The sequence below is a fragment of the Schistocerca americana genome, chromosome 8, assembly GCF_021461395.2.
Source record: "Schistocerca americana isolate TAMUIC-IGC-003095 chromosome 8, iqSchAmer2.1, whole genome shotgun sequence".
In the NCBI taxonomy this organism is placed as follows: domain Eukaryota; kingdom Metazoa; phylum Arthropoda; class Insecta; order Orthoptera; family Acrididae; genus Schistocerca; species Schistocerca americana.
This window is the reverse complement of record NC_060126.1, coordinates 149,632,568-149,647,252: the sequence shown is the minus strand read 5'-3', so window position 1 is coordinate 149,647,252 and position 14,685 is coordinate 149,632,568. Positions and strand designations below refer to the sequence as shown.

General features: G+C 36.7%; 1 protein-coding gene across 1 annotated transcript in view; it reads left to right on the top strand.

Moving 5' to 3' along the window:
• The window catches only part of LOC124545638 (mucin-19-like), a 397,435-nt gene extending 383,712 nt beyond the window's left edge, over positions 1-13,723 (top strand). Inside the window, exons 9-11 of the mRNA XM_047124583.1 lie at positions 841-969; positions 6,420-6,531; positions 11,711-13,723. Of these exons, the coding sequence (XP_046980539.1) occupies positions 841-969; positions 6,420-6,531; positions 11,711-12,057 (588 nt within the window). The 3' untranslated portion in view covers positions 12,058-13,723. The remainder of the gene's footprint in view (positions 1-840; positions 970-6,419; positions 6,532-11,710) is intronic.
• The last annotated feature ends 962 nt before the right edge of the window (positions 13,724-14,685 follow it).

Below are 14,685 nucleotides of genomic sequence, written 5' to 3'. Positions count from 1 at the left end.
TGATCACTGTGATTTGTCTCCACATGCACGATGTACAAAGTAATTAATTGCCCATGTGACAGATTGCTGTGATCAGTCACTTGTGTGAGCAGTCCCTAACACATAAAGATTGTTGCTTAACATCTAAACCTTCAGTTTACTTAACTGGGTGCTGTTATATATAATACTACAAGTTTTTGACAGCTTGAGGGATGTTTCAGAACCATGTCTTTGTTGTCCAGTGATACTAGAGCTTACTGTTTTATAAATAAGACTTAAAGAAATGAGCATGTGCTGAACATTTAACATTTTTGCAATAAACTTTGCAACTTACATGTTTTTTAATACAACACTCTAAGACACTGTATGACACTATTTTAAACTTCCTGACAGATGAGAAATATATACTGGTTTGGGGCTCTAACCTTTCTGGGTCTGAGTCCAGGCCATTGCATGTACTCTGCTGCAGAGTGGAACATTGACTCCGGACATTTTCTTGCCAAAATAAGCAAATTGATAACCCTAAGGTTACAAAATAATCAGGTTATTGTTTTCTGATTATGAAAGAGGGATTTGTACCACAGTAATATTCATTGTGCTTATAAGTAAGCAGTATAATTTCTAATCGCTCTGCATATTTTCTGAGAAGGAAGCAGCACATTAATCAGGATACAAAATTATCTCCAGGCATATAAATCACTTGTCGTAACCCTCAATTAACTCTGGATAGGATTATTATTAATAAAAACTTTATTGAGAGTCTTATGTTTTGTTTTCAAGTGTATATGTGCGCTGCATTGCAGTGTGCTACATGGTCTAATCATCTCAGGCAAACATTTTTTTTTTATGTTTATTTCACAGATAATCCACCGTGACTTAGCAGCTAGGAATGTGCTTGTGGATCACAACAAAATGTGCAAAGTTGCAGATTTTGGCATGTCTCGAAGTGTCCAGGATCTCGGTGATGTATATGAGCAGAGACACACAAAGGTGAGTAAAACAGTTGTGTACGTGATAGTATACATACTTGTTGCCATTTTGAGTGATATGACATTTTGAGTGATATGACATGGGGAGGAAGCATGAGAACAACAATGTATTAGGCTTGGCTTCATTTTAATATTAGCTACACTTTTGTGCCTCAGATTACTTTTATTTAAACAAATCTATTCTTTCACTGTAGTAACGAGTGTATTACCCATATTGATAATTCATTCATTGTATTTGCAAGGATTTTATTGATAATTTTTATGCCCAGAAATAGTAAACAATTTAGAAATATATGACAGGCCCATGAAATCTTAAATTGAATTATATAATATGGCAAAGTATTACAGTTTGCTTGTCGTGTTGCTTTACTATTTACAACAAATTGTCAGCCAACAGTAATGGATAATTCCGACTAATTATACACCTCTGCCATTTCTCTCAAATTTAGTTAACTGTAAAAATATATAGTCCTTTCAGCTATTTTTTACAGTGTCTTCTCATGTAAGAATTTACTGTATCTAAATTTTTACTTCAGTTTCCTAAATGTATTTTTGTTATTGATAGCAAATTATTAACTTAATCAGTCTCATCAGATGGAAAATCAGTATAACTTCAGATGTGTGTGTGGTTCAGGAGGCATACAACACATTAATAAAAAACATGGGTTCTGCAAAAGTCTGCTCTTGTCTTCTCAACGTGTGTATTGTGCCTCTCATTCTGGAGTCTGAGTGATCTGCCCTCCCTTTTATGCTTCCTGTAGTAGCTCCAGAAACTAAGTAGTATGTCAATTAACAGTTTTTATGTGTGTTTACTGTCAGTAGAGTAGCGTGTTGATTATTCAAATGGTGGTCGACCAAATGATTGCTTAACTGAGTTGTTACTTGATCATGTGTGCCATCCTCTTCCCACTGAGGTCTTGAGCCCTCCCCACACCTGTGAACTTTGACGCATCATGTTAACTTGTGATACAGAATGCCTAAACTTACAGTTTAGAGAAAGATTAATCTGCAAACAAGTTATCTAATGGGTACAAGGTTGGTGAGTCAACAGTTATGGAGAGAGAGAGAGAGAGAGAGAGAGAGAGAGAGAGAGAGAGAGAGAGAGACAGAGAGACAGAAGACGAGCATAAGAAAGTTTGTATCTAAGCTTGATTGTACTGATGGATTGGCAAGTCAGAAAACTATGAAACTCGCCATGAACGTGGACCCAGATGATGCTGTTTACAGGTGATTTGCACAATGAAGATCACAAGGAGAGGCTATCGTTGGTCCCATTCTATTGAAAATGCAATTAATTATAATGAAAATCTTCGAGGGACATCAAATTTTGAAGCAAGTATGGGCTGGTTAAAAGGCTTTAAGTCAAGACGTGGCATTTGTGAGCTTCAAATACAGGGAGAAAAACAGCTAATTTTCAGCAGCTGATTCTATCAAAGTGGAACTGATGGATGAATTAAGGGAAGAAAATCATGTTCTCAAAAAAGTTTACAGTGTTGATGATATGGGCTCAGTTGGAAAGCTGTTGCATCACATAATGAATTAGGAAGATCTGGTCCTAAAATAATCCAGGAGAGTATCACTGCTTTAGCCTGTGCTAATGCTACAGATAGCCACAACTGCCTATGCTTTTCGTTGGTGCAAGCAAGAAACTGCATGGTTTCAAACATGTTAATATGTCTGCAATGCCTATTGTTTGCACCTCATGAAGAAGCACCTGGATGGATAATGTGAATCATTTATGGAAGTTTTTGTACCGCATGTAAAGGCTTACCAGTTACAGAATGGCTAAAGAGAGGAAAGATTATTGCTCCTTGACAATGCATCAACCCACACATCATAAAAGGGATGTTTCTTTCACCTAACACATCCTTCTTATGACAGCATGCAGATATAGGTGGTACTGAAACTTTCAAGTGGTATTACAGAAAAGAATTGTTATGGAAGTTATTGTTGGAGAGAGAAAAAGAGGGACAAAACAATGTTAAGAAGTCATAAAAATACTGATTTTAAATATTTTGGTCTGAGCTGCTAGAGATGGTAGTCATGAGGTGAGGTCTTGCCTGTGTGAGTGAGTGTATGTGTGTTTTCTTTTTTGAAGAAGGGTTTGGCCAAAACTTAACTGTGTAACAGTCTTTTCATGTGCCTGTCTGCAACCTCATGTCATCTTTATGGCAAGTAGTAATCTATACTTTTTCTTATATTTTTGATTTTGAAAGATATGTCCTATGATCTGAGCAGCAGGGGATAGTCTGAAGGACTTTAAAACCCTCACTGAAGTATGGTACCTTCCTTGCCTATGGGCAACAGACTTTCTTTGATTTACTGTATTTACCCAAGTACGAGACAATCATGATTACAAGATGACCCCTGCTTTTTGAAGAGGATTCTTGAGAAAAATTTATTTTTAACATACTCTGAGTAATCAAAATTACCAACTACTTTGCTGACATAAAATATCTGCCTAAAAAGTTAACATTATACCTAGTCTAAATTTTCATTTTCCCATGGGAAATGTATTACCAGTCTCGCACTTTGAATAAGGGGAATAAATTTGCTTTGCATACATATGCAGATGGCAGTAAGTCACTCAGCATACTAACAAGTAGTAAGTAGTGCATAATTTGATGTATAGAAAACTGTCATGTAACTAACATCTTCCACTATCTTCCAATGGTTTGCAGAATATAGATAATGAAAATGCTGCCTTAATTGGCATTTCAGTGAAAGTGATAGTTATGGAATGGGATGAAGTTGCAGTACAATCCTGTATATTGTTGTGGTCATAATATTGCTACTCTCTGACTAATTGGAAGAAATAGCAATTCTCTTGTATGCAGTTCTTAATCTTACACAACTTTCTAACCATAGGAAGCTTGTAAATAAAAGTAGTATTATTTTTCATTTTGTATGTATTAATTTTGCTTTGTGTTCCATGCAGCTGGATACACTCATCACTATGGTAATTATTCTTACACAGTAAGAATATGATATTCATCACTACTGCTTATTTCTGAAATTTGTGTCAGATCAATGTGCAGTGACAAAACATCTCTCCAGTAGTATCTATAGTCCACACTTTTTGCAAACTGGAACTCATTATGACTCTTAGATTAATTTTTTGTTTATAAATAATTGAAGTAGGTTCTATTGATAATTTTATGAAATATATTTACAGTGGGATGTTTACTGGAGTGATGTTTTCTCACAGTTAATGCTGATCATTTCATTTGTCTTGTAGACGAAAGTCAGCACGTACTAGATATGGGTGAAAGGGGATAGGTCAGTTATATTACAACACTAGGATAACAACAGTGATATGCTGACTATTTACAGATAGAAGAAACATAACAAATGTTACAACTTGTCATGACAGAAAACATACAATTTAGTGTGGATTGTAGCACTCATACCCTTAACAGCCATTAGTAAGTTACATACCGGAAAACAAAACATACAAGTTTAAAATGTTAGAACTTAATTTTTAGAAATTCTTTAACAGAATAGAAACAAGGATATAGTAAACATTTTTGTTTCAGTTTGGCTTTCACTTGTATTGTTGAGCTGGTTATATACTGTAAGAATGAAGTGGCCAGCTCATTGCTTGTGAAAAGTCTGCATTTGTATAAGATGTGTCAAGCAATGCTAATGCAGTAATTAACTTTTAATATCCATGTGCCAATTTTTCAACTGTTTTGAAAACAGAAAATCTTGGCAGATATAATACTCAGCAATGAATATTCAGTTCTGTATTAATTTGGTCCCTGAAGGAAGAAAAAGAAGAGTGGGGGTCTGAATGGGGTACAGTTAAGTGAGGGGTGCTCCAGGGATCGGGGCCATACCTGTTCCTTATTTATATAAATGATATGACCTCTAGTATTAAGGGTAACTCTAAAATGTTTCTGTTTGCTGATGACACTAGCTTGGTAGTAAGGGATGTTGTGTGCAACATTGGCTCAGTTTCAAATAGTGTAGTTCATGACGTAAGTTCATGGCTTCTAGAAATTAAACTAACGCTAAATCACAGTAAGACCCAGTTTTTACAGTTTCTGTCACACAATTCAACAAAACCTGACATTTTAATTTCACAGGATGGATATATGATTAGTGAAACTGAACAGTTCAAATTTCTAGGTGTTCAGATAGATAGTAAGCTGTCATGGAAAGCCCACATTCAGGATCTTGTTCAAAGACTTAATGCTGCCATTTTTACTATTCGAATGGTAGCTGAAATGAGTGATCATTCGACACAAAAATTAGTCTACTTTGATTGTTTTCATTCACTTATATTGTATGGTATTATATTTTGCGGTAACTCTTCCCATTCTAAAAGGATATTTTTGGCTTAGAAATAGGCTGTTCGAGCAATAAGTGATGTAAGTTCATAAACCTCTTGTCAACCCCTGTTCATGAGTCTGGGTATTTTGACACTGGCCTCTCAATGTATATACACCTTACTGTCATTTCTTGTTAACAATATTAGCTTATTCCCAAGAATAAGCAGCTTTCACTCAGTTAATACTCGGCAGATATCAAACCTGCATTTGGATCGGACTTCCTTAACTCTTGTGCCTCCATTTTCAATAAGCTACCACTCAAATTCAAAAATCTCAGCAGTAATCCACACACTTTCAAATCGAAACTGAAGAGTTTTCTCATGGGTCACTCATTCTATTCTGTCGAGGAGTTCCATGAAAAATTAAGCTGTTTCTTGTTTTATTGTTGATTGTGTTTACTTAAACTTATGGATTGACTTTTTTGGGTTCATAAACATTTTATTTTTATCTTTTATTACTTTTATGTTGAATTTTATGTACTGACACTTACATGACCTTGGAGATTTGCTCCTGAATTTGGTCCTACAGAACTTGACATATAAATAAATATCATGAGATTATTCTCAATGTACTGTCATTAACATAGTCAGTCAGCAATTCAGACATGAAGAGAATAGCAGCTTTTGAAATGTGGTGCTAAGGAATCTCGTTGAAGATTGGGTTGGTTGAACAAGTAACTAATGGTGAGGTACTGAATACAATTGGAGAAAAAATATGGCGTATCTTGACTAAAAGAAGGGATCAGTTGATAGGACACACACATCCTGAGACATAAAGGAATAACCAGTTGGTAATGGAGGGAAGTGTGAAGGCTAAAAATTGCAGGGGGAGACAATAAGCAGGTTCAAATGGTTGTAGGTAGTGGTAGTTATTTGGAGAATTCAGTAGTTATTTGGAGTTGAAGGCAATTTCACGTGATAGAGTAGGTCTAGTGTAGGGAGCTGCATCAAGCCAAGCATTGGACTGTAGACCACAGATGCCAGGAAAACTGGTTATTATACAATTCAGGTTATAGCAATATGGTAAATTCTATATTTATTCAATAACTTGACAAGGTAATTACTGCAGGCAAAGATTTGTGATTTGACCCAAAATCATGGAAAACTTATATTTGCAGGGGGCTCTTCCAATTCGATGGATGGCACCAGAGTCCCTCTTGTACCGTATCTTCACGCATAAATCCGATGTCTGGAGTTTTGGAATTCTTATATGGGAAATTGTTACACTGGGTAAGTAACTGCTGATAATACTTTAAATAAATTTTTTAATTGTATTTTAATAGTCTTAGGGCAAGCAAACATTATCACAACCTGAATCATTTAACACTACCATTCCCTATGTCTCATTCAAAATTCATTACTGCATAACTTGATTAGCATAAATTACATTCACACAATGTATAACAGCTGCGGATTCTGCATGGTGTCTGTTCTTTTTGACATGTCCAAAAGGACAGACACCATGCATTCATATAATTAAATTACATTTCTTCAGCTAGTTAAAATAGCTATTTAAATGTATAATTGTATGTTATGCAGTGTAGAAAAACAGTTCTCAAATGGTTGTTGTAGTAAGTAGAAAAATTTACTTATCTTGTGCCAACACTATAATTGTGGCTTAAACATAGTTTTCATGTGGTCTAGAGGATGATATTAACGTAAACTGTACTTCATGAAATACAGTTTATACATGGTACATGTCTTATTTGTGTGATGGAAAACAAATTTATGTATTTAAGATGTAGCAAGTGGAGCTATTCAACCTTGATGTGCCTCAAGCCAGTTCGTGGTGAGATGATACTAGTAGCAAGTGAGATGGTGCCTGCACACAGACACAAGCTGTGACTGGCAAACATGTGTTGTCGAAACAAAGAGTGGCAGTTCTTCTGGAAAGTGTGGAATTCTGAGGGAATTTTATAAAATCTCAGGGAATTCAGATCAGATAGATATGTGCGACTTTATTGTAATGACAGACACCTCACCTGTGACTCATCATGCTTTTCTTTACAGCCATGCTTCCATAGAAATTCTGCAAGGGTCTATGAATATCTGTGATGCTCTGGTTTTTGACCAAAAGAAACTTGATGACAGCTCTCTGGTTGAAATGCGCTTTTGTTACAGACTGTTATTTTGAGGGCTATGTGTAATGCTGCTATCTATCGGAACTTGTGAAACTATAGGGGATGAAGCAGGAATATTCCATGATGTCCCACAACAAATTCCACATTTTTCCAACTGAAAATGGCCAAGGAAAAAGAAGTGTATTATATTACTTACTGAGTACCTCCTGCAATTTAACATACTAATGATAGAACAAAATTTCTTCTTCTCTTGTTATTGTGTGGAAAAGCAATGAAAACATTCCATACAATTGCTACCTAACATCCTTCCAAGGTTATATTCCTTGTAAAAGTGGCTGTGCCTTTTTTTATATATCTTAAGAAATAATAAATTAAGGGAAATCAAAAGTTGGCTCTTTCTTGTGTAGCCGCATGACTCTGATGGAAGAAGGCAATGCTTTCTTCTATGTAATTCATGCCTTTGCGAATTTTAATGGGAAAATGGATGAGGGGTTGTCTATGGAAGTCCATTGTTAAGCATCACAGTTCACAACAGTTTCCCATATACCGTATGCCTTTGGTGTCAACATCATGCCCTTAGAAAGAAAAAAAGAAAAAGAAGTTACAAAGGTGTTTATTGTGGCCAGCCACAAATATTCAAGAAGAGTAGCTGTATAAAGATAAATAAGAAGGTTAGCATTTGCATCTTCTTCAACAATAAGGTCATAAAAGATGGAGCTCAAGCTCAGTTGTAGCAGCATGAGCAAGAATTGTGCCAGCACGAGTATGCAAATTATCATTTATTCATTATCATTATTCTCTTGACAACTATCATTCCCTTCATTATGAATGCTTCTAGAGTATTGGATTTGTCCTCTAGCCATTACTGCTTAGCCATTTTGCACTTTATGTCAATCTCTGCATACAGCATACTGCTGTCTTGGTACTCTGACCAATCTCTGGTTCATTCAGTTTTTCCACATTGCATCTCCTTAATTTCCTGTGGCATATAAGCTTTATACTTGTATGTGTTATCTTTTGTATATGTTGACTACAGTAATGCATTTACTATGCTGTTCATGGCACCTTGCCAACATTCATATTTTCTTATTCATTATAGGACTACTCCTTCATTATCCCTGTCTGTCTTATTTTTATACCCTTGTAGTTACATGAACAAAAGTTTTGTTCTTCCTGCCGCCAAACTTCACTAATTCCCAATATATCTAACTTCAAACTATCGAGTTTCATTTTTACAGTCTGTAACCTGCCCATCCAACATGCCACACATTAACCCATGTTTTTCTTGATGATGATATACTACTGGACATCCAAATCATTCAAATAGGATACTCCAGAATATTTTACCCAAGAGGATGCCGTTTCATGATTAAGTCATACAGTAGAGCTGCATGATTTTGAGGGGAAAAACCACAGTTGTAGTTTCCCCTCTCTTTCGGTTTGCAGTACAAGCACAACAGGACCATGATGGATAAAATAACAAGGCCAGATCAGTCAGCCATTCTAACTGTTGCCACTGTAGCTACTGAAAAGGCTGCTGCTCCTCTTCAAGAATTACCAGAATTAGTCAGGTGTCTCCATAGATACCCTTCCATTGTGGTTGCACCTATGATACTGCCATGCAAGCAACTTCACCTTGGCAGACTTGTAGTAATGGATTAATTAGCTTCATAAAATCAGCTCTGAAGATTTCTGTAGCAACTTTCCTTTTCATAATATTGTTACATTCCATCCTGGATTTTTCATTGTTTTCATCCATTAATTTCCGTATACAAGGATCCGCAGCTGCAATAACTGTTTTGAAGGTTAATATCATTTAAAAAGCTGAAGGTGGCCAAATTTCTTAAACTTCAAACAGGTGAAAATATTTGTGTCATCATGAATACTGTTAATCTATACTCCATATTAGTGGAAGCAGCATGAATATGTGCATGTTGACTCATATAATCACAACACTATTTATGCAGCCTCCTTGTTGCTATTTTGGCTATTTCACTGTGTTCGTATTAACTCACGGAAGGTGTGCTCCAGTGACAATCGTAGTCCTTTTGAAGTCCTGGAAACCTCTTATCACATAACTTGTGTTTTCTAGGAAGTGTTTTGTAGGTAGTGATTTGTAAATAGGTTTTAAATGCATTTCCTTCAGTGCTAAATATTAAGATTTAACTACACTTTTTCTTCTGCCAGTTGTCAGTCAGACAGTTACTCACAATAAATTTCATTTTCCCAACTTTAAATCTTTATCACATTCCACTATTGCAATCTAGTGATAGATCTCAAATTGTGTATACAGCTGTCATGAAAGTGATTCCCAGCAGGACATAAATTATGGATGCTGCAACATCAAAGTAAGCAGTTTTTTCTTTGATGATTCGTAGTGTAAGTACAGGTCTACAAACTAAATGAAAGATGTGCAAGAGTGTGCCTAGTGACCATCTGTAGTATGTTACAGCACTTCATGACCCAGGGTATTTGCATCTACCTGCATGCCTAAAGCACTGTGAAGCGCATGGCAGACAGTACTTACCATGGTACCACATGTGAGGGTTTCTTTCCATTCCAATCACCTATGGTGCACTGGAAAAAATGATTGTTTAAGTTTATCTGAGTGTACTGTGCCTTCATGATCCTTACAGGAGCAATACACAGTGAGCTGAAGAATATCTCTAGGTTTTTCATTTAATACTAGTTTTTGAAATTTTGTAAGTAGACCTTCACAAGATAAATGGCATCTGTCAGTTCAAGTTTTTCTACATTTTCATAATACTCTGCTGTGAGTCAAACAAATCTTGATCTTTCTTTGTACACTGATCAGCCATAATGTTATGACCACTGACCTGCTACTGATATAAACCTGTCCGTGCAATAGCAGTGTCGCCTGGCAAGGAATGACTATTAGTCTGACACACACACAGTGCATTAGTATCAGTTAGTGTGCTGTCCATGTCTATAATGGGGAAGATGTGCTACTTATCTGAGTTTGACTGAGGACAAATTACGATTGCCCAGAGGCTCAGCATGTGCATTTCGCAAACCGCACAACTTGTCGGGTGTTTGAAGAGTGCTTTGGAGAGTACTTTCAACAAATAGCAAAACCAAGGTGAAACCATGTACAGACATTATGGGGTTGGATGGCAGCCCCTCATTACAGATATTGGATATAGTAGGGTGGGCAGATGGTAAAACAAGACAGGCTGCAAACTGTGGCAGAAATAACATAAGACTTTAATCCTGAGCCAAGTACAAACGTGTCTGAAAACACAGGGCACCAAATACTCCTAACAATGGGCCTCCACAGCTGACACCAGCATCCACAACTGAAATGGGCTCATAGTCTTCAGCATTGAACAATGGCACAGTGGCAGAATGTTGCCTGGTCTGATGAATCCCACTGCCTTCTACATCATGCCGATGGGAGTGTGTGAACCCGTTGTCTTCCAAGGGAACAGCTCCGTGACATATGTAGTGCACGGTGGGGACAAGCTGGCAGTGGTTCCATTATACTCTGGGGTGTCTGTGGGTCCTGTGGGCCCATGCAAGGCATCACGATGGCCAAGGATTATTGACACTGGCTGCAGACCACATAAACCCTTTCATGATGATAATATTTCCCAACAGCAGTGGCATTCAAAAATGTTCAAATGTGTGTGAAATCTTATGGGACTTAACTGCTAAGGCCATCAGTCCCCAAGCTTACACACTACTTAACCTAAATTATCCTAAGGACAAACACACACACCCATGCCCAAGGGAGGACTCTAACCTCTGCCAGGACCAGCCGCACAGTCCATGACTGCAGCGCAGTGGCATTTTTCACAAGATAATGCACCTTGTCACAAGGCTGGGAGTGTGATCAAGGGATTTGAGGAAAAATGTGGAAAGTTCCAATTCAGTCTCCTTTGTAGATATATAGAATTTTTCCAGTATCCTGCCAATGAACTGAAGTCTACTACCTGCCTTACCTGGTATTAATTTCCTGGTGAATTATGAAATAGTTTTGGGAGTTTATTACACATGATTTTTGGTAGAACTGCTACTAGTCAATATCCCTTATATAAACTGCACAGACACATTTAAGCAATCATTCTTCCTGTGTTCCATGCAGTTTGGATGGGAAGAAACCCTAACGTCCTAAGTACCTTTTGCCATGCAGATCACAGTGGTTTGCAGAGTATGTATCTAGTTGTTGACTGTAATGTAGCTATATTGTTCGTTAAAGGGGCCAAGTGTATGAAATTCTTCATAAAGCCTATTAATAGTTACTTGCTACTGGTACTGAATGGAAATCTATCTTGCTTAAGGTAAATCATTCTGCTTTGTGTCCCCAGGGTCAACACCATATCCAGGCCAGTCAGCTCGAGAAGTAGTCAGGTCAGTTCGAGAAGGTGGGCGTTTGGAGAGACCACCGCATTGCAGGCCTGAGTTTTTCCGACTGGCTTCTCGGTGCTGGCACCATGATCCAAGTCGCCGACCATCCTTTGGGGAACTCAAACGAGAATTGGCAGCATTAGTTGAGGACGTACGTTTTGGAGGGGGCTATGTTGATCTGGATGCGTTTGCAGACCATGGCTATTGTTACGGTAGAATACCTACTGCAGTACGACCTAGTGCTAACAATACTGCTGACACAACAACAACTGCTGAGGAATGTGATGCAGAAGTTATAAGTATGTAACTTAAGGTGTTCACAGAAGAAGTCACTTTCCTGCTGGTAACGATGATGATGATGACGATGATGGTGATACACTGCATATTGATAGGGATTTCTGGAAAAAGAAAGAATGTTGCTGTTACATAGCAAAGAGAATTCAGCTGTATAAATGTTTGCAGTGGGCAAAGAAAGAACATAAAATTTGCCTACTCTCTTTAAACGACACGAAATTTTTTTTGTGATGGATACATATTTCTCTAACACTGCTGCTTAGGGAAAATATGACTTGTAGGCAACAATAAGTGCAGTCCATTTGAATGTTGTTAGTTGCTATGAGAAGAGGTCATACTATATTCCCTTCTGTACATTTTATAATCATTTTCATCAGAATGCAAGGAGCCATAGGTAACTGCTGGTGGAAAGTGGGGGTAGTCAGTCAGTGTGAAGCAACAAATGTCGCATTTCTGAAGAAGGGGCTGTTATATTTTACATACATTAAATAACTTAAAGACTGCAGCACTGAAATCAGAAAAGCTTCAGTGTGCATTTACTGCTGTCCAACTAAAATTTTGTCTTCCAAGATTTGGCATACTTTGGTGTATTTTTGAAATTACTTTTCAAGCCATTAGCTGTAACCACAAAATAACTTTATTTAAATTCAGTAGAATTTCTGTTGTGATTTGTAGAAGCAGTTTAAAGATAACTGAAAGAATGGTATCTTAGAAACTAGCAAACATAGAAAGAAATAATTTTTCAAAATTAAATTAAGAAGGAAGAATCAGTGAATAAAGTTTGTAAATTCTAGAAAGTCAATGAGGAGTTTTCCTGAACAGTATAAGGATCTAGAGAAATCCAGTTAAAAATACCAACAGTAAAGTAGTTCTTGATACAGCAAAAATTCATCGTGTATGATGATCGAGTGAAGTAATCTTATGGTGCAAAGGTACTGAATTTAGATGCTGGAACAGAGTAGAGCTATGCAGTTGCCTTCTAATCCAAAGAGTAATTTTATATCTGTTACATTAGTATGAGTTGTTGTAATTAACAGTATTCTTATTTTTATGTACTTGGCAGTAAATGATTTTGCCACAATTTGCACAGCTATATTATTGGATGCTACATACATTTGGTTCTTTTCTGTGTGAGGATTGTGGATAAGTAAAGACTGTGTTAACATATCTGGCTTGAAACAAATATTTTGCATACATCTTTTAACATTTGTCATGAAACATCAATCATCACTGTATAAATATCATCAATTTGATCAAAAAGACTTATGATAAGTTTTTCCAACATGACAATGCCCATACAATATCATTTCATTTTAAAATGTATAATATTATTCATTAACACATTCATCAGTTTTAGGGAGACTTCATTGTTTATTTTAAATGAGCCAGAAACAATTATTTTGTTCTAGTCATATACAGTCTTAAATTGCTTGCCTGTGTCCTACAATGCTACTGAACATCTGCGTTAGTTTCATAATCATTGTATTTTACTTTGTTTAATTTAATGATCCATCTTAGCCGAGTGTATTATGTGGAGTCTTAACAGATTTAGCCAAATCATTTCATAATAGTGACATGTTACTTTAATATTATATATTTATGTGTATTTTTCATTCTTTATTTTACAACACCATTTACTGCCACATTCTGAAAACTTTTGCTTCAAATGTATGTTTATATATGTGTAAATATGTTGTTAAATAAAAATTGGTACAGTTTTCATTACCTGCATTACATTTTATGCACATGTATTCACAACAACTCTAATATAAATATGGTGGTGTAACAAATCTGTTTTGGAGCTACCACAGTCAGCCAAAACATCATTCTGTTGAGCTGAATTGAAGTTATGTGAATGATGGTTGCTCATTAATGGTTTTCTTCCATTGTTTTTATCATATATAAAGTGGGACGTAAGTACAGCTGACTCATAGATAACTATAGCTTACAAAGAGAGACTTTTAGTTCTAGTTCTCAGAAATTCAGGACCTGATAAAGCATGTAATTAAGTTACTTTTTTTATTTGTATACATTCTTAGTTTGGAATCATTCACCCTTCACAGCTTTTGATAGATTATATTGTTAGACTATGAGATTTCTTACCAAATCTTGGACAGGTACTGAAAGTAATCTCATCAGCAAAATGATTAGTCATCTGGAATGTCAGAGCTATTAAGAAATTAAAGTGCCTGCAGATTGTGTGTGTGTGTGTGTGTGTGTGTGTGTGTGTGTGTGTGTGTGTGTGAGGGGGGGGGGGGAAGGGGGGAGCAGGGATCAAGTGCTTTGATGTGCTGATTAGTTTGGCTTATTCACAGATGTTGCACAATTCAATGTCCGACTCCTTCGCTTGCTGTAGCTTGGGGCACAAGCACGGATGTGACAGAGCGGTTAAATGTGTGATTGCATCAGGTGTACTGAAGATCATAATTTTAAGGAAGAACTGAACTGTGAACTTCACAGGATTGCTGTAATTTACTGTGTAGAGGTTTATCAGCAAAACAGTCATATTATGATAACTGAAGAAGGAGGAGTGAGAAAGGAAAGGAAAGCATGCAGCATTGGTGGCGATGATTGAAAATGTGGTCAGACCAGGATCCAAACTCATGACCTCCTGCTTACTAGACTGTTATGTCAACCACTG